The 19,527-nt window shown below is 39.3% G+C and overlaps 1 protein-coding gene and 1 pseudogene across 1 annotated transcript; both read right to left on the reverse strand.

The window, feature by feature from the left end:
- Positions 1-7,962: 7,962 nt before the first annotated feature.
- Positions 7,963-9,062, reverse strand: LOC135231379 (olfactory receptor 6C4-like). Its single transcript, XM_064285252.1, has one exon. The coding sequence runs from the start codon at positions 8,890-8,892 to the stop codon at positions 7,963-7,965; it is 930 nt and encodes a 309-aa protein (XP_064141322.1). The 5' UTR covers positions 8,893-9,062.
- Positions 9,063-16,229: 7,167 nt separating this feature from the next.
- LOC100664347 (olfactory receptor 2AP1-like) lies at positions 16,230-17,220 on the reverse strand (annotated as a pseudogene).
- Positions 17,221-19,527: the final 2,307 nt, after the last annotated feature.

A 19,527-nucleotide genomic window follows, 5' to 3' on the forward strand; every position in this document is an offset into this window, starting at 1 on the left:
TGCCTCTTCCAGTGGATCTCCTTGTGCAAGTCAGTTGAGTCAGACTTTTTTTTTTTTTTTTGGTGATCTTTTTTTTTTATTAACTTGTATTGAGCTTCAAGTGAACGTTTACAAATCAAGTCAAACTGTCACATATAAGTTTATATACACCTTACTCCGTACTCCCACTTGCTCTCCGCCTAATGAGTCAGCCCTTCCAGTCTCTCCTTTCGTGACAATTTTGCCAGCTTCCAACTCTCTCTATCCTCCCATCCCCCCTCCATACAGGAGATGCCAACACAGTCTCAAGTGTCCACCTGATACAAATAGCTCACTCTTCATCAGCATCTCTCTCCTACCCACTGTCCAGTCCCTTTCATGTCTGATGAGTTGTCTTCAGGAATGGTTCCTGTCCTGGGCCAACAGAAGGTTTGGGGACCATGACCGCCGGGATTCCTCTAGTCTCAGTCAGACCATTAAGTCTGGTCTTTTTGTGAGAATTTGGGGTCTGCATCCCACTGATCTCCTGCTCCCTCAGGGGTTCTCTGTTGTGCTCCCTGCCAGGGCAGTCATCGATTGTGGCCGGGCACCAACTAGTTCTTCTGGTCTCAGGATGATGTAGGTCTCTGGTTCATGTGGCCCTTTCTGTCTCTTGGGCTCTTAGTTATCCTGTGACCTTGATGTTCTTCCTTCTCCTTTGATCCAGGTGGGTTGAGACCAATTGATGCATCTTAGATGGCCGCTTGTTAGCATTTAAGACCCCAGAAGCCACATTTCAAAGTGGGCTGCAGAATGTTTTCATAATAGAATTATTTTGCCAATTGAGTCAGACTTTTAAGCACTTATCTGAGGAAGACAGACTGTATGGTCAAAGTGTGCTTACTCTTTGTGAGGTGCTATGTGGACTTTTGATCAAAATAGTCTGAATATCTGTGACACGTGATACATGCAGAGATCTCTGACTCTGATATGGGAATTAACATAATGATGCATTCTGTTTAGATCTTAAAGATTTTCTATTTTATGTGTACATCTCATCTTTGCAAAAACTGATTGTTATTTCTTAAAGAGCAGGGAAAGGGCAAGACAACAAACGTTCATTCAATGATTGTAGTGTATTTTGCTGGGCTCTTTATATATGTATAAATTTCTCTTTTTGTGGCATTCAGTTATCCCCCAATAGCAGTGGTAAAACATAGTGTTGGCGAAATATATATTTATTAAATATATGAAAAATGGTAGTGCCTTTCTCACTCTTTTTTTCCTCCTTCATTTCTTCCCCATTTCCACCTTTACCCTTGGTTCTTTACCATACAAATCATACATTTTCCCCTAGTTTTTTTGTCTAGCAAGTAATAGGAACTTTCAAGAGTCGGTCTAGGGTGAAGTTGGTTGAATTTCTAAATTGACTTTACCATTTGTTTTCTCTCCCCCACTGACAACTGGCCTGTGAGTCACATATGTTATTGTTCTGATCAGATTTCAAGAGCTGAGGGTTAGGTCTCTATAAGTAAGTTTATGTTCTGAGGTTTCCTTGTGCATGGCTGGCGCTCTTCTATCACTAGATAATAAAAATCTGAATTTGTTCTATTTGTTATTGAGGGTAAGCAGAATATAGCATTTCACAAATGACTTCATGTGTGTAACGTTTAGGCCCAGAACCACCTCTTGTGTTTAGTTTTCAGATCCAGAGCTGCCTGTCACTGCTGGAAAGAGATGCATTAGACACCCAATGATTTCAGGAGGGGCTTTTAGGAAGCACTTTTAATTCTCCCCACTGACACTTAGGAGAAGTGTTCATCTACACCTGGATCCCCTTCCTATAGTCTTGAAGACTTCATGATGGGCTGGGTCATTTTCCTTGGGATATGGGTGTAGTCCCAACACAGAGCTAGGAAAAGGGCTACTGAATCATGGTCATAATACTGTTTCAGAAAGGTTAGTGCTTCCCTCAAGAAAGAAGTCTTGGATATCAGAAATCCTTAGGGCTTCTACATGTTGTTCTGATATTCTAAGATCCCAGAAAGAAAGAAATCTTATGCCCTCCTTCCCACACCCCAGGCCATGTGCTTATCTGGAACATGAGAGACCTGTCCTTGCTGTTGTCCCCAAGAATGTCTTAGTCACTGGACTGTATGCAACGAGGCTTTGTCAGCTAGTGACCCGAATATCCTGGTAATTAACTTTTGGTCTATGTTATTGTCCAAAATTTCACATTCATATTGCATATAAATTCTATGATAAATATGCAGTAATAATTTTACAAAGCTGTGCACTTTAGCATTCCTATAATAGTGAAAAGTTGAAACAATTTAAGTTTCCATCAATAGGGAAATGACTAAATAATTTTGGTACAAAAGACTATGAAGCCAATAAAATTAAATGAATGTTTGTGTGAGCTGACTTGAAAATATGTCTTTAGTACACTGCTATATCAGTAAAACAATCTGTCAAACAATAATGTTTGTAAGATCCATTTGAATTAAAAAAATGTATATATTGTTTGAATGCTTTAAACAACCACAAGTTACTTTTTAGTTAAAAAATAAAGAAAAAATTCCAGTTGTGTGTTTTCATTCTCCACAATTACAAAAATGTAACCTTGATGAACATATAATCTGAGAATATACTTACACTTGACTTTCAGGTCAGATGCTGTAGGATTTTGCCAAAAGATATCCCTGGGATGATTCACAATTTAGAAGTCAGGTGTGGATGAGAGATGGCAGAACATTTTACTTGTTCCTTTCCATCAGTAATTGTTGACCTATTTCTTCACAAAAGTTCACAAAAGGATTTAACCTGCTATATAGCAGCTTAGTTGTCATTGTCACTTCCCCCATCCACATTAATTAAAAATGCACTGTGACCGGTAAGTAATCCTTTGAGACACTACCTTATTCAAATTAAGCACATTTATAGTAATGATAACAAAATTCTGAGAAGCATTCTCCCTTCATTTGCTCTGTTTTGACTCTTCCGAGCTTGCATATGTGCTTCTTTGCTGATTTTACACCAGACTGAAGATCATATATTTTATTTGTTCTACTCGGAAGAGACCTCACTCAGCATCATCAATTGAAGAAAGAAATAAAAGATTCCAGGAGACCCACATTCAGAACATGCTAATGAACCCTATTTGTTGAGAACTCTGAAATTGAACTTTAGGTGATTGATAAGGACAGTTCAAAGAGACTCTGAGGAAGCAAACATGAGAGCATTAGTATAGGACAAAAGCCTTATGGGAACTGCTATAATAATAATGATTGAAAAATAAACACAGGAAATATAACAAGTGTTTTGAGCAGTTTACTGTATTGCTGGACATAAAGTTAAACAATGCTAAACGATATACCTTCATTATTTGCTTAGTGTTCCCGGTTAATCACTCCTCATCTGCTAACTGAAAGGTTGGCATCAGAGGCACCTTGGAAGAAAGGTCTGGTAATCCACTTACTAAAAATTAGTTATTGAAAACCCTATGAAGCACAGTTCCACTCTGACACATGAGCGGTCTCTATGAGTTGGAATCAACTCCATGGCAACTTTTTTTTCTTTTTTTTTAATTTGCTCAGTGTTCATAACAGTGTATTCCTCCTTAAAGTAAGTTTGAGGGAATTTGGAATGGATCAAGAAAAGAGATATGACCATGAGATAAACATTGCATAACAAGCTATTTATTGAGGCCTCCTCACTGGCAGCGCGCAGGGACTGGCCCTCCACAAAGGAGGTCTTGCAGCTGCAAGTGCTGCAGGGGACCACCAGAAGGGGAAGAGGGCAGGAAAAACCCTGGGGGAAGAGGAGAAAATGGGGAGTGCAGAGCTTAAGTGTCCTCAGGTGATGTCCTCTTGCAGCAAGATGGGGGGTCTCTGGGTTGGAGAGCTCTGAAATATAGTAGCATCCTAGAGCCCTTATAACTACAGGATTTTGTCTTTTTTTTTTTAGGGCTAGCAGAGAAGCCCTGGTGGCATAGTGGTTGAGAAAGAACTCAGCTGCTGACCAAAACGTCTGCAGTTCAAATCCACCAGTCACTCCTTGGAAACCCTATGGGGCAGTTCTACTCTGTCCTATAGGGTCGCTGTGAGTCAGAACTGGCTCGATGGCACCTAACAACAACAACAGCAGCAACAACAGGACTAGCAGATGTTGGATGCAGTTTCCTGGGGTATGAAAAGCAGACAGGCTCTAAGTGGCTAAAAACCTGCTTATTTGAGCTGTTTTTAAAACAATTGGAAATGTACAAATTTGAGTTTGGTTCTGACGGACTTTTTTGCTAAACAGAATTCAAAGAAATAATCAAGTCAGGGCCAATGCACGGAGGACCTTTTTGACTATTTATATAATACTCCTCAAGGCAAGATGGTTGCAGTTTGGACACTTGTCTTCTGTTGCTGTGGTGATCTCCCATTGCTCAAGTAACAGGAAAATTGGAGGAGGGCTTAGCATTTTCCTCAGCAGCCCATTTTCTTATCCATCAACCTTTTGTACCTTGATACCTCTTCTCTGGTGGAAGGCTGGGGGCCCTGTGCCCTTGCTTTTAAAGGCCCCAGAACTATCCCTCCACTTGCTCACTGACACACCCATTACTCTTATACTCTTAGTCCCTAAATTTTTACATGGAAATGACAATTGTCATGTGACCTTCAAGAGCTATAAAATCTGATTCTCTCTGACAAAATGATTTTCAGATTGGGTAGAGCACAGGAACATGGTCTTGGAGGGATCAATGAATGCCTTTGTCCAAGAGCCTATATGCAGTGTTTAATTTTCAGCTTCTGTTTGGTGCAAGGAATATTTCTGTTTGGGTTGGTCCAAGGCAATCAGTTCATGATTACGAAGGTTTAGTTTTAGTCATCTGTGAACAATCTGTTCACTTGTCCCAATTTGATTTTAGATAGAAACCCAGTGGATGAGTGTAAAAGATGAATTTTTGAGAAGGGTAATGCTATATAGCATTACAGCATATAGAACTCTTTAGGAAGGACTAACATGGTCCTGAGAAGTTACTGGAGGGCAAAATCATGTTGTAGAGAAAAAACTTTCACCAAAGCCTTGTGGAAGAAGGAGATACTTCTTGTGACATATCAGAAAACAAATGGGAAATTGACTGGAAGCACTTAAGATATAAACAGGCCAAAATCCAAAGAAGTACAATCTATGAGTGCTTTTTATACAATTTTGAAGGTGCTGATTCATTATGAGTAAATTACTTAGAGACTACGATTGATTAAAGTAAAGACAAAGAATTAAGATGATGATTGATTGAACTTGTTTTTCTTTTCTAAGAATGTGGTCTCTTGGTTCAGGGGTCCTGAGTCTGTCTTATGATAATTGCTTTTTATTTATTATGTGGGCTAAATATGATATTGGGTAGATCTTTAACTTGCTTCCTGGGGCAAGTTTTTTGATAGTTTTGGTAGGCACATCCTCTGTCCTTTGAACTGATTAGGACACCCTGTTCCGCTTCGTTGATGTAGTTTTCTGTTGTTTCAAGCTTTCAGGTCCTGACAAACCTGTTGGCCTTTTGTGGTTAAGGTGTGCTGTGGTTAGGTTAATCCTTTAGCAATCCCTCCTTTTGATCACTGATTACTGTAAGTACATTGATAATCACAAGATGATGCCTAGACTTTGCTGAGCTCCCAGATGGCAGCCATGGCCGGCACTTCAAACTCACAGTCTGCTTTTCATTGAATACATTCTGGTTCTTCACCGGGGTCTTAGGTGAAGGTTATATCTCTGTTGATCATTCTGGAGCAGTCGGCAGAATCAGCATACTTTATTGGTTTCAGAGTTGGACATGCTCTAGGGTGTTGGCACTTATTAATTCAAGCAACCACACATTTGAATAAAATGTAGATTAATCCAATTAATATTATTATCATTAAAATGCCCTGCAGGAGCGAGTGAGCCCAAGATTCTATCCCCTGGGGTAGCCATCCAAATAAATCTGGGGTTTGTAAAGGAGGAGTAGACTGCAAATCCTGGTGGCATAGTGGTTAAGAGCCATGGCTGTTAACCAAAAGGTTGGCAGTTGGAATCCACCAGGCTCTCCTTGGAAATGCTGTAGAGTTGGTATGAGTTGAAATCGACTCAATGGCAAGGTTTTTTTTTTTTTTTTTTTTGGTTAAATAGTGTGCTGTCTAAATTCATGCATGTCTTGCTCTACAATCAAAGAGATATTTATCCAAGAGCAACGGGATGTATTGTCCACCCCACATACACCTCCTTGTTGTGCCAATAAGAAGCCTAATGCAACCTGATTGTCCAGGATCACCTTTTCTAGAAAGGTTAATGATATTTTGTTGAGCTGACATCCTGTCAGCAACATTACCAGTTATTTGTGCCATTGTGGCAGGAAAGTTTTGTAAAGATTTTTATAATTCTACTATACCATGAGGAGATAAATACTCCTCAATGTGACCCACCCTACCCTGGTTGTTCTGCTATGCAATTTTCATATGATTCTCTTTCGGTTATTGGAATTAGTTTTATATCACTTATCCAATGTTGACTAGTGTTTTTGCAATAAATGTCAAAGGTGGACACCCATTAATCCTAAGGTACATTGCCCTTGAGTTCTTCACCCATTTGCACACAGAGTAGCCCGTGCATAGGGACTGTCCTTAGGAAAGGGGTTGCTTAAACCACTGTAATTAAATTCCCCACATAGGAACACATAATCATAAGAAGCAAAAAGGACAGTATTGGTAAAAATACTCATTCTTTTTTAAAAGAAATATTGTGGGATAATAACATGATGATAAATAAGGCATCCAGTTTGCCCATGGATGATAATACTGAGCTGGGAAAAGGAATCCATGTCCAGAATGAAGGTTTTCTCCAGTGAAGACAATTGTTGTCCCAGTATATTGAAAAAGTCGTGAGCAATGAACAGACTAGCAGTTGGCTGACTGACAATGGATCTAGCAGATGCCATGTCATAGACTCAGCTTTTGTTTCTGCCATTAGCAGACTGGGCACATCAGTTACAGTGGCCAGATCAGTCTTGGTGTTGGGAGCCCCATTCATAACCTGAGGTTCTGCCAATCTGGCTACTTTGATTTTGAGTACATTGAACAATCACAGAGTGGTGGGGAGAGAGGTTATCTTTCATTCATAGAACAAGTGAACTTGTCTACCAAGTTTTTGATAGTTGTGTGTGTTTGTTTTTCCAAAGAAGACTTCTGGTAAGCATTCTTATTTATATGGTATACAAGTATTTTCAGGTTTCCCTTTTTTCTCTGTCATCCTGTTAAATATTTCCTTCAGTAATAACTAGCCTCAATTTGAAGTACTAAGTCATGATTTTTGCTCACCCAAAAACTTGAGACCACTTTAGTAATGTATATACAATCTGATCTTTCTTCTCTGTCTGCACTGTAATGGCCTTACTAGGCCAGTTTTTTAGGCTTTTTTGAGAAGTATCTCATTTCTCTTCATTCCACTTTTTTCAGTTCCTAAGTCAAATTTAACTTAGCATAGAAATGCTTTATTTTAATTATTATTTTTTTTTTTTTAACTTTAGCTTAATGTAGAAAGCATTGGATAATTTGGACCCTACATTCCCAGTCTTTTCATTCCATTCACCTATGGGTATTTTTCTTCTGAGGTATTGAACTTCTCATTTTTACTCCAACGCACTGAGCTTTTAATAATCTCTATCTTGGAGAGTACCACTGTAGGCTTATTCATTGGGAGAAAAACTTGAAGACAAACTTGAATGTCAAGTAGTTACAACCTTCTCAAACTGTTCAGTTTGTTAGTTGGACTACTTTATTTTTGTCTTGGTTTTGCCCTCAACAGACTGTTAATAATATTTTTTCCATGTCTTCATCTCACCATTGAAAGTAAGTTCTCAAAGATACTCTGTCTCATTCATCATTTTTTGCCCAGAAATTTGAATAATGCATTGTATGTGAAAGGAGTTTAATAAATAATTCCTTATCAACAAATTTTCTCTTATGGGATGAATTCTATGTGGCATTAAAGACTCACAATTTTTCTGACCGTATCCTTGAAGGCTTTTTTCACTTGTTGGTTCTGTAGGGTATAAATGAAGGGATTCAATAGGGGAGCAACAGAAGTAATGAGCACTGCTACTGCCTTGTTGAAGGCAACTCCTTCTTTTGCTGAAGGCTTAATGTAAATGAAGATGCAGCTGCCATAAGAGATGGAGATGACAATCACATGGGAAGAACATGTGGAAAAGGCCTTTTTTCTTTGTTGTGCTGATGGAATCTTCAGAACTGTTTTGATGATGTAAGTGTATGAAAGCATTACCAGCACCAGGGTAACCACCAAGGTCACAATAGCTAAGATAAAGTCAATCAGCTCCAAGAGACTGGTGTCTGAACAGGAGATCTCCATGAGGGGCCCATAGTCACAATAAAAATGATTCAGCACGTTGGAGGCACAGAAATCTAGTTGGCTGGTCAGGATGATGGGGGATAAGATGATTAGGAAACCACTCAGCCAAGAGCAGAGAACCAGCTGGGTGCAGGCTCTTCTGTTCATGATGGTTGTGTAATGCAGTGGTTTGCAGATGGCCACATAGCGGTCATAGGACATGGCAGCCAGAAGGTAAAACTCTGTGGCCCCGAGGAATATGGCAAAGAAATACTGAGTGAAGCAGCCAGCAAAGCTGATGGTATTATTTCCTGTCAGGATGCTGCTCAGGAATCTTGGAATGAAAATAGTAGTGAAAGAAATTTCTAAGAAGGAGAAATTCCGTAGGAAGAAATACATAGGGGTCTGGAGATGGGAGTCCAGCAGGGTGAGGGTGATGATTGTCAGGTTGCCCATGACACTGAATATGTAGGTGAGGAACAGGAAGATGAAAACCATGGCCTGAAGCTCTGGGTTGTCTGTAAATCCCAGTAGGACAAACTCAGTCAATGAAGTCTGGTTTTTCATAATTAGCCTTTGTTGAACCCTTGCAAAGAAAAGGAAAGAAATCAGTGGTGAGTGTGGAATGGGAGCTCAGGGTGCCAGAGATGAACCTGGTACACAAAGTCAACTCATGTACATTTCCTTTGTTTACTACTGACATATTGTACTTGAGTTAACTTCTTGGAAAGAGCAATTCTTTGGCACAGAGGCCCTATTAATACAGTTTTTGACAGATCCTTGTATGCTAGGATTTTATAGTCCATCCAGAAAAACATAAAATTGTTCAGGCAATAATCTGTTTTGGGTGGTGCTTACTTTCTTCTACCAACTCACTCCTTTACCTCTTTGACTGTCATGGTCAAGTGAGACCTACCCAGTTCAGGTGTGTTCATGTTACAGTATTCGAAGACCTTTGTGAGATAACGCTTTTAGTAAGACCATAAAAGTCTTAGTTGACAATGATGTTCCATGCTGTGGAATGATAACTATAAATGTTTTACCTTCCTTTACTAGCACATGTAATAAAAAACTGCAATAGCAATGGAATGGAATCAAAGGATACAATTCCAATTCTGACACACTAAGGAGTTAGAGTTAATTCCCTCTTCCTATCTGTTTAAGATTTTCTTCCTTCAGATTCTTTCTGATTCTCCTGTATTCTCCATGCCATCCTTGTCCTTAGAAAGAGACTTATGTTATCATTTGCCAGCAATTCTGAATTCATTTTGTATGTAATTGTCAAAGTTTACTTGAAATACCCTCTATCCACCTTTTTCCTTCTTACTGTCCATCCTTTGTGAAACAGTGGCTGATTCTAGCTAAATTGTAGGAAGAGGCAGAGCCTTGCTGTACGTTGAATTCTTCTCCAATGTAAATATCCCATATTTCTTTCTTGGGTGTTTTTTTCCCCTTTGCATCAGTGTATCTTCTGTGCTGTAGTGATAAAGAGGGTTTTATATTAATCACTTGGTGGGGAAAGTAGTGTCCTCTTTAAGAACTGAATTTAAGTCCCCTTAGCGTTTACTAACTTTGCCTCTGTAACAATATCGAACATTCTCTGGTAGCAGTAGCGTAGGAATTTAACTGTGGAGTAATGTTCCTTGCATTGGTTGTACTTGCTTCAGTTAAGTTTCTACCACCTTATAGGTGGTTAGAAAGTATTGCTGAATTAGTGAGAGTCTCAAGCATGTTGTATTTTCTTTCATTTGCAGTCCTTTTTTTCCGTTCCTTTCCTCTGATTTTACTCATGTCTCTTCCTCCTAAATGATTTTTATTATCTCCCCACCTTTTTTTTTTTTTTCACCTATTCCACATGGGTGAATTCCTAGTGGGTCCTGCCTTACCCTCTGTCCCTGTGTTCCTGGTAGAATTTGAAGGCTTTCGGCTTAAAGCCGAGTTCTGCTGTAGTTTGAGTCATCTCTGTGCATGGCTTGGGCTCAGTTGTCATTAATCTGTATGGATCTGTCTGCTTTTTGGTGAAATCAGAGTCTTTCAGGCACTGATCTAACAATTACCAATGGGAGAAGAGATGCAGCTTTCAGGAGTGGCTCCCAATGAATGATTTAAAATCTCTTGAATGATGAAGTTAATCATGGCATGGATGCCTTTTTATTCTCTCTTTGTTTCCAATAAGAGAAATAACTGCTTTCGCTGTGACATAAATGTAACCCTACCAAATAGAGCAGAGAAAGCTCTTACCCATCCACTCCCACGTTTTTGGACAAAAGACTTTTATAGACAGGATCTGTAGGTCATGTCACTTTTGATTGCCTCCTTCGGGATTCTATAGGGAGAGACACATCTTCTTTAATCAGTGTGCATTTCAGACCCTCCATTATGTCGTTGCGTTGATGTAGTCATTGCTTATATTCACATGTTCTGCACAGTAAACAATATGATTCATTGACATGTATAACTCAGTGTTCTTACTCATTTGCTCACCTGCTATGCATTTCCTTTCAGAAATTCACAATCAAATCATTTTAATGATTCACAACCTTAGCAAGATAATATTACAGTTTTTGAAAACTAGGAAGATACTTACGTTGGTTAATCCAGATGGTTGCAGTGAGGTTTTAATCCAAAGTATCCTAAATTATGAGTGAAAGATGAGAAATTATGAATGAAAGATAAGAGGTTAGGTAGGATCAATTTCTGAAATCTTTTGTATCTGCCTTATACCATGTCTTTGTGTACTCTGTGACAGAGTTATGTAAGCTTTCACAGGTTTTTGGTAAAGAAATAGATTCCAGCTCTTTCCACCCCATATCATTCTGGTGGGCATTTGTCAGCTTTGCTTCCTGTACTAATTCAAACAGTAACAGAAATGAGACCCAGAGAGACGCTATACCACTTATGTAGAGCAAATAAATAGAATAGTTACAAGTTCCAGGAGAATGGTGTGCTTCAAAATATTATTTCCTTCCTTCTAATTATGTCTCAAGTAGAAAAAAGCTGGTGATTTCTACGAGGTAGACATTGGCTTCTTTGTAGTTTCCATGTCACCCAGAGAGAGGCAGTTTTTATTTGCCTTGTTCAGAGAAAACACGAGGGATTAACTAAGTTAACAACAGAAGGTCTCCTGTGATCTGTCTTCAGAAGGTGCTAATAAACCTCCTTTGTTGACAAGTTGGAAGTGAACTTGAAATAGATGGAGGAAAGAGGTTTCAGAGAGAGAGGTGAAGAATGTGGTTGGAGCACATCATTACCTTTGAAACATGGTCCAAATATAGGAGTAATTATGTTTGTGTCTACAGTGTTGTTCAGAGCCTAATTTGGCATGGTGGTCAATTTGAGTTTCCAAGAGTGCTTAGGCCTGGAAGCCTAGTGAAAATTGGATCCAAGAGATAGCAGAGCTGGGGTCATACTTCGAAAAGATTTCTTTCATGTGTAAGGGCTCTTCTGGGAACAGATGATAAATCTAAAATGTAAAGAATCAGATAATGGCAATAATGTAGTAGAAAGTGAGTAGAGAAGGCTGGATTGAAGGAAAAAGCCTAAGATACTTGCTGAGAATATGATATTTAATTTAGGCCCCCAAAATATTATTTTTTCAAGTTCTGGCTGGGTGCAACAAGCTAATATAATGTTTGTCTAAGGGCACTGTAATTCTTTACTTTACATACTTCTGCCTGGAATAATGAATCTGGGTTTTAAAAAAAAGTTCTGTTGATAAAAGATCATAATATAATTGGAGGAGATTCTTGAAGTCGGAAACTTGTTTCCAAATGTGACCCGAATCTACTAGATCTCCTGTGGAAATAAGTACTTGACGCAGTGCATTGAGTGGGTCAGTGACCTGCTGGGATCACCTCATGGGAATGATATAATTCCTTTGTTCACGTTTTCTTGGAAACACAAGTAGCTTTACCTGTAGAGTGGATGTTTAGTCGAGGATCTTTGCTTTTTAAGTCACAGAAACCTTCTCAAGCTAGCCCAAGTAAAAGATATTTATGCTAGGGATCCGCCAGGTAACGTAATGGGTGCAGGTTCTTATAGGAACTGACATTAGGAAACTTAGAGGATTAGAAGCTACTTTTTCTCCCTCTTATGGCCCCATGGTCACTCATCTCCCCAATCCTAGAGGTCACAAGGGTCTCTTACCTTTATATTTCTCTCTCTTGAATGGTTTTCTCTACTTGAACACGAGCCAACTTTAATCACAAATAACAACAAACATTTATTGAGCCACTACTTTCCCTAGGCACTGTTCAGGTACTGAGAACACTGCAGTGAATAAAACAGAAAAAAAATTACTGTTCTCATGAAGCTCTACATTCCATGGGAAGAGGAAGACAATTAATACGTAAATAAAATCCATATTGTGTTGGAGAATGGTAAATGCTAGGAGAAAAATGGAGCAAGTAATGAGCACAGGGAATTTTGATGAGTGGATTGCAATTTTAAAAATGTGGCCACACACAGCCTCCCTGAGGTGATGTTTGAGTAAATATTTGAAGGAAGTGAGAGAGTGAGTTATGTATATCTTGTGGAAAAGGATTCCAGGAAGAGGGAAAAAAGTAAGTGCAAAGGGTAGAAGGTGGAAGCAGGCCAGTGTTACTAGAGTGGTGAGTAAGCAGATAGTGGTAGGAGATGAGGTCAAAGAGGAACTGGGGACCATTTCGTAGGGCCTTGTAGGTCATTGTAAGTGAGTGAGATAGAAAGTCATTGGAAGGTCCTGAGCAGAGAAGGATCTGAGCTTAGAAGTTTCTAAACTCTAATTTATGTTTTAATAAGATCACTTTGGGTGTTACATTGAGATTAAATGTCAAGGGAGCAAGGGTTGAAAATAGCGTCAATTGGGCTATTGTAATAATCCAGGTTAGAGATGATGGAGGGTTGGGTCAGGATGGTAACAGTAAAGGTGGCAAGAAGTGGTCAGATTTTGGGTAAATTTTGAGGGTAAAAGATTTACTCACGGACCACATACGGGATTGGAGAAAACAAGAGAGGAACCAAGAGTTTTGGCTGGAGCAAGCGGAAAATCTAATTACCAAATACTGAGGTGGAGGGAGACTTTGCTCATTTATTAATTGAACATTTACTGAGTGCCTGTTATGGGCATAGGAGCCCTAGTGGTGCAGTAGTTAATGGGCTCAGTTGCTAACTGAAAGGTTGGTGGTTGGAATCCACCAGCTGCTCACAAGAAAAAGATGTGGCAATCTGCTTCCATAAAGATTTATAGCCTTGGAAATCCTATGGGGCAGTTCTCCTCTGTCCTGAAGGGTTACTAGAAGTCAGAATCGATTTGCTGGCAATGGGTTTGGATTATGGGGCTGTCACTATGTTATATGCAGTGAGATCATCATTTCTGCCCTCAAGCCCAGGAACCAAAGCCACTGGCCCATAGCTCGAATGAAAATGAATAGGGAGGAGGGAGTATAATCAATGTGGTTGTTGTTAGGTGCTGTCCAGTCAGTTTCAACTCATAGCAACCCTGTGTACAACAGAATGATGCATTGTCTGGTCTTGTGCCATCCTCACAATCGTTATTATGCTGGAGCCCATTGTTGCAGTCACTGTGTCAATCCATCTCATTGAGTTTCTTCCTCTTTTTCGCTGACCCTCTACAGTTAGCAGTGGATAAAAAACCCTTGTTCATAATTTAATCTTTATTGGAAGCTTATTGGGGGTGAGAGTGGAGGCAAAATATTGCTTTCTCAGGTCCAATGTTTTCTGGAGGAATTTCTATTCCTTCTGAAAGAAAAGGAATAAAGTATCCACTTTGTCCAGAAGAAATATGGAAATGGAAAGGAGAGGCATCTTGAGAAAAGTCACAAACTATCAGATGGAAAAACATGGCTTTTTGTAAGCTTCCAATTTCCTAAAGATTCATGTTCTAAAGGCTTCTAACTGAAGTTTGTTGAGAGCTTGGAAAGATGGGATACAGGAGGGAAGCCAAGGACACTTAAAATACTTTGAAACACTTAGAAATACTTAGAAACATTGAACATGAATGTTAAGAGCAGTTATAATGGGTGGGTGGGTGTATTGCTCTGTGGTTAAGCCATTGGGCTCTGGTTCCACACAAATCTGGCTTCTGATTTTAGTTAAATCACTTAACTCTGCGACCTTACATTAAGTTATTTCACCTCAGTAGGTTTCATTTTTCTCATCTGTAAAATAGAATGGAATTTCCAGGTGGATCTAAGAAGTCTATGTGAGGCATGCTTTGCCAATTCCTTGTTCTCAGTATATAAACTCTCAAATGGCTAAGGCTCTTCCCTTTTAAAATATTCTCTTCTGGGCTCCCTAATTCATTTGTCTGTCCATACACGTACACATCCATTATTTCTTCAACTGTCCAACAAGTATTTATTCAGCACCACCTACCACTGGTTGGCATTGCAGATAGAACTGCGACCAAGGAGATTCTATCCCTGCACTCCTGGAGTGCAGAATAAAGGTGAATACAGACTTTAAATATATAATTGTTTTATTATGGGTACTATTAATGAAACAGCACAGGATACCATGCTAGTACATAACTTGGGGGCCATCCTTCTCGTCTTCGTTATTTCACTCTTGAAATTCCATTTTACTATTCTCTTTCAGTTACCTCACCCCCTACTCCCACATTTTCTGAAAATGGCTAAGTTCACCAACAGTGCCCTTATTGTTAGTTCTTATACTTTCAGTCTTCATATTAATTGCTCTCTGCAGCATTTCACATTGCCAACCATCTATGTTTCCGGAGATATTCTCTTCCTCTTCTTTTTAGATTTTGGAAGGGTCTTTAGAATTTAATATTAAATCCTCTTCTATACTTGCTTCTATTTGTGATTGCCTCTATTCCCATAAGAGCCCTGGTGGTGCAGTGGTTAAGAGCTCAGACTTCTAACCAAAAGTTGGCAGTTCAAATCTACCAGCTGCTCCTTTGGAATCGCATGGGGTAGTTCTACTCTGTCCTATAGGGTCAATGTGACTCAGAATTGACTGGGTGGCAACAGGTTTGGTTTGGTTTTGGTTCTAATCTCATACCATCAATTACCATCTCTATGGTTGTTATTGTTAGTTGCCCTGTTTTTGCAGAGGAGTACTACTGCATAAGGTTTTCAGGGATATGAACTTTGGGAAGCAGATTGGCAGGCCTGTCTTCTCATTTGCCTATGCGTAGGTAGGTTTGACCCACCAACCTTTAGACTAGTCATCTAGCCCTTAACGCTTTGTGTCACCCAGCTGCCTATCTCTATCTAAATCCATATCCCGTGAACCTGTTCAGTCAGTTCCAACTCACAGTGACCCTATAGGACAGAGTAGAACTGCCCCAAAGGGTTCCCAAGGAGCAGCTGGTGGATTTGAACTGTCAAACTTTTGGTTAGCAGCTGTAGCTCTTAACCACTGACCCACCACCCTCCCATTTCCATTGCAGGGCTTCTAAGCCCATATATCTGACTTCAAATCCAGGTGCCGTGTCGTTATGGGTATTCAACTTATTTTAAACATGAATTTAACTCAAAATCAAAATTATAATTTCCACATTGTAATCTTTTTCCTTCTCTTTTTTTCTTGATTGGAATCAATGAAAAGAACATATACTCAGTCTCCCAGGATTGAAATTTTGTGCAATATTCCTTCTTTCTTTCTTTTGCTTGCTTGACCTATTCCTACATGTTAAGGCCCAATTTAAATGCTATCTTCTCTGAAAATATTTATTGACTCTTTAACTCTGCTTGAGTTGCTTTCTCATTTATGAAACCTTATTCATGTCTTTGTATTAACACTTAATAGGCTGTAAGTTATCTATTTCCAAGTCTCTCTTACTGAACCGGAGTTGAACTCTTCATTGGATACGTAGTAACTGGCACAGAGCTTGGTACATAGTAGAGACTCATCCATTAGGACTTGAATTCTGAAATTATTTAAAGGTTCATAAGCTTTTTGATGGCATCCTTGAAGGCTTGTTTTACCTGCTGGTTCCTTAGGGTGTAAATAAAGGGGTTCAATAAAGGGGCAACTGAGGTAATCAATAGAGCTACTCCCTTGTGAATATGTCCCCTTCTTTTGTTGAGGGCTTAACATAAATGAAAAAGCAGCTTCCATAAGAGAGGGAGATGACAATCATGTGGGAAGAACGAGTGGAAAAGGCTTTTGTTCTTTGCTGGGCAGAGGGGAACTTCAGAATAGTGCTGATGATGAATGCATAGGAGGGAATCACTAGCCCCAGAGTGAGCACCAGGGTCACAGATGCCACAAGAAAGACAACCTTCTCTACAAGGCTCGTGTCTGAACAGGAGAGTTCCCGAAGGGGCTCAAAGTCACAGAAATAATGATTCAGACTGTTGGATGCACAAAAGTCCTGCTGACTCATTAGGGTGATAGGTGGTCTAATAATCATTAACCCAGCCAGCCAAGAGCAGAGAACCAGCTGGGCGCAGACTCTGCTGTTCATAGTGGTCATGTAATGCAGGGGTTTGCAGATGGCCACGTAGCGATCATAGGACATGGCGGCCAGAAGATAAAATTCCGTTGCCCCAAGGAAGATGACAAAGAAATACTGACCGAAGCAGCCAGCAAAGCTAATACTCTTATTCCCTGTTGTGATGCTGATCAGGACCCTGGGAATGATGTTGTTTGTGAAGAAAATTTCTAAGAAGGAGAAGTTCCAGAGAAAGAAATACATAGGGGTCTGAAGGTGGAGATCCAGCAATGTGAGGATGAGGATAGTCAGATTTCCAATGATGCTGAGCAAATAGGCGATGAGCAGAAAGGCGAAAAGTGCTACCTGGAGTTCAGGGACATCTGTTAGACCCAGCAGGATGAACTCCATTACCATAGTTTTATTTTTCATTGTTGAAATTTTTTGAGTGTCAAAGTGAAAAAGAGACAGTAACCAAATGTGAAAAAGGAAGATATGCTCTGAAATGGACAGGTGAAATCTGAGGAGAAGAAAAGGAGACAAACCATGAAGTTTTCCTCTGATGAGGTGAACCCGACCAGTCACTAATTTGAATGGTGTTGGGTCTTCCCTGGTTTTATTTGCCCCATATAGGAAAGTTCTTGTGATTGTTTCCTCATGGTACCCTATCATTGTCAGCCAGAAGCAAATGCCTGCTCCATAAATGAGGTTCAAAAAGTTTGTGGAATGAATTAATAAAGGAATGCCTCCAGGAGTTGTCTTCTTCCAGAATAATTACTAATTTGCTTCCTCCTGCATTTATTTTCCTTACTTCCCATTGAACTCCACTCATTGCTCTCCTTCTGTCCAATTGTCCTTAAAATGCTGTTTTTCTTACTCTTCTCTGCCTTTTTTTGTTTTTATTTTTCATATAATTATAGCAATCTCTCGTGTTCTTTCTGGTCCAGGTCCCTTAACTCCCTCAATGCTAAAAAGTGTCAGTTCCTCACTTCTTCCCAACGGACCCTCCATTCTTCTCTGCCGATGTCTGTTCATTAGAATTCAAAGACCTTTGAGTTAGGAGTGTGTCTGTCCTTTGAACCTTTCCACATGCCTGTCTAGAATTCAGTAAACAGTAAATTCTAATAATCATCTGCATTAACTTACTCAAATGCATTCCGAATCTTTAGAACAGGAGTTTTGCTTTTCCATAAAAATAAAAAATAAAAAAAAAAACCTGTTACGGTTGAGTTGATTCTGACTTATAGTGACCCTATAGGACTGCCCCATAGGGTTTCCAAGGAGAGGCTGGTAGATTTGAAATGCCAGCCTTTTGGTTAGCAGCTGTAGCTCTTAACCACTACACTACCAGGACTCCAATAAGAATTTTCCATAAAAATAGGGAGATTCTATTACATTACAAGGAAATTTTAGGAGCTTAAGAATACTAAATCAGAAGTTCTTAATCAGGGATCCGTTATTTCCCAGATTAGATTTACTATGTTTGTGAATCCACAAAATCATGTGTAAAATGTTTTGTGTATGTAAATTTGGGAATGCAACTGTTATCTCATTAAAAATATTAAAAACCATTTTGTTCAAGACTTTTCAGTGGTAGCCTGGTTGTAGGGTTAATCAAGATGTAGATCCTCTTCTCAGCTTTCGGAAGGTTGTTTTGAGTAATTCTCCCTTTAATACAAATATAATCTTAGCATAGATTTCAGGGAACGGGACATCAGGAAATTGCTCATTGAAATCTTTTGTAGCTAAGGTGATGGTCCCATTGCGTGAAACTTGTTTTCTGGGATTTTTCTGGAAGGCTCCATCTTTGAGCACTTTAAGATCATTTCCAAGTCTCTAGTTTTTTTTTTTTAGTGATTTGGAAGCTCGTGTGGTTAAAGAGTCATATTTTCTGGGGGTGACTTTTGATTTATTCAAGACTTTTTCTAGTTATTGTTTTTATAAACATTTATAAGGAAACAGCTTTGTGATGTTTTAGGCTTTAATACATTTTGCATTTTATATCATTTCTCAGCAAACATGTATATACCTAACAAAAGATTTATAGAGCACACCTTACTACATGCAATATAATCTGACTTTTTAAATTTTATTCCATATTTAAATTTTGTTTTTGAATTCTGGTTGCAGCTCATTAAATGGATTTCATGACCCCCCTGATAGGTTGCAGCCCATAGTTGGGATCAGGGATCAGAATATACCACATAATGGCCCTGATGCCCTTGCCCTCCTTGTTACCAACCTGGAGTCTTCAGGGAGTGGTTGAGTACTCACACCTGCATTCCTTTCAGGTTTCACAACCGCGGAATAAAATCAACGAAGTAAATGAAGTAAAAATCAATGAAGCTACAAACAGGGGAACATACTTGCTCACTTGACTATCTAAACAAGTATAGTGGGATTTTAATTCTAAAAATTCTTAGAGTTGAATCAAAATGTTAAGATCACATAACTACAAAGTAATATAAAATTTATTGTGTTTTCTACACTCTGCTGCCAAGTCCTGTCCTGCATTTCACAGAAATACACACACTTTCAGGGCTTGTTTTAGAAGCAGTAATACTCTCCTCTGCCTCTTATCATTTAGTGGTGATTTGTTTATTGCTGCTCTTCCACTAATTCGGACTGATGCTGAATCAGTTTTCGGACATCTGCTCTTTTTAAACACAGCCAATAAACAGGAAGCTGAAAGGAGGACTTTTAGGAGCTTTCTGTTCTAGAGGAAAGAAGGCTGATGACCTCAAAAGAATATAAACTCCCCCTCTCATCCCCAGGTCATACTTTACCCAGAGTGACACAGG

Source organism: Loxodonta africana, chromosome 4 (assembly GCF_030014295.1).
Source record: "Loxodonta africana isolate mLoxAfr1 chromosome 4, mLoxAfr1.hap2, whole genome shotgun sequence".
Taxonomy (NCBI): domain Eukaryota; kingdom Metazoa; phylum Chordata; class Mammalia; order Proboscidea; family Elephantidae; genus Loxodonta; species Loxodonta africana.

Bases quoted from the DNA above. Each gene is read 5' to 3' on its own strand.
- LOC135231379 (XM_064285252.1), bottom strand. From the start codon at position 8,892: ATGAAAAACCAGACTTCATTGACTGAGTTTGTCCTACTGGGATTTACA.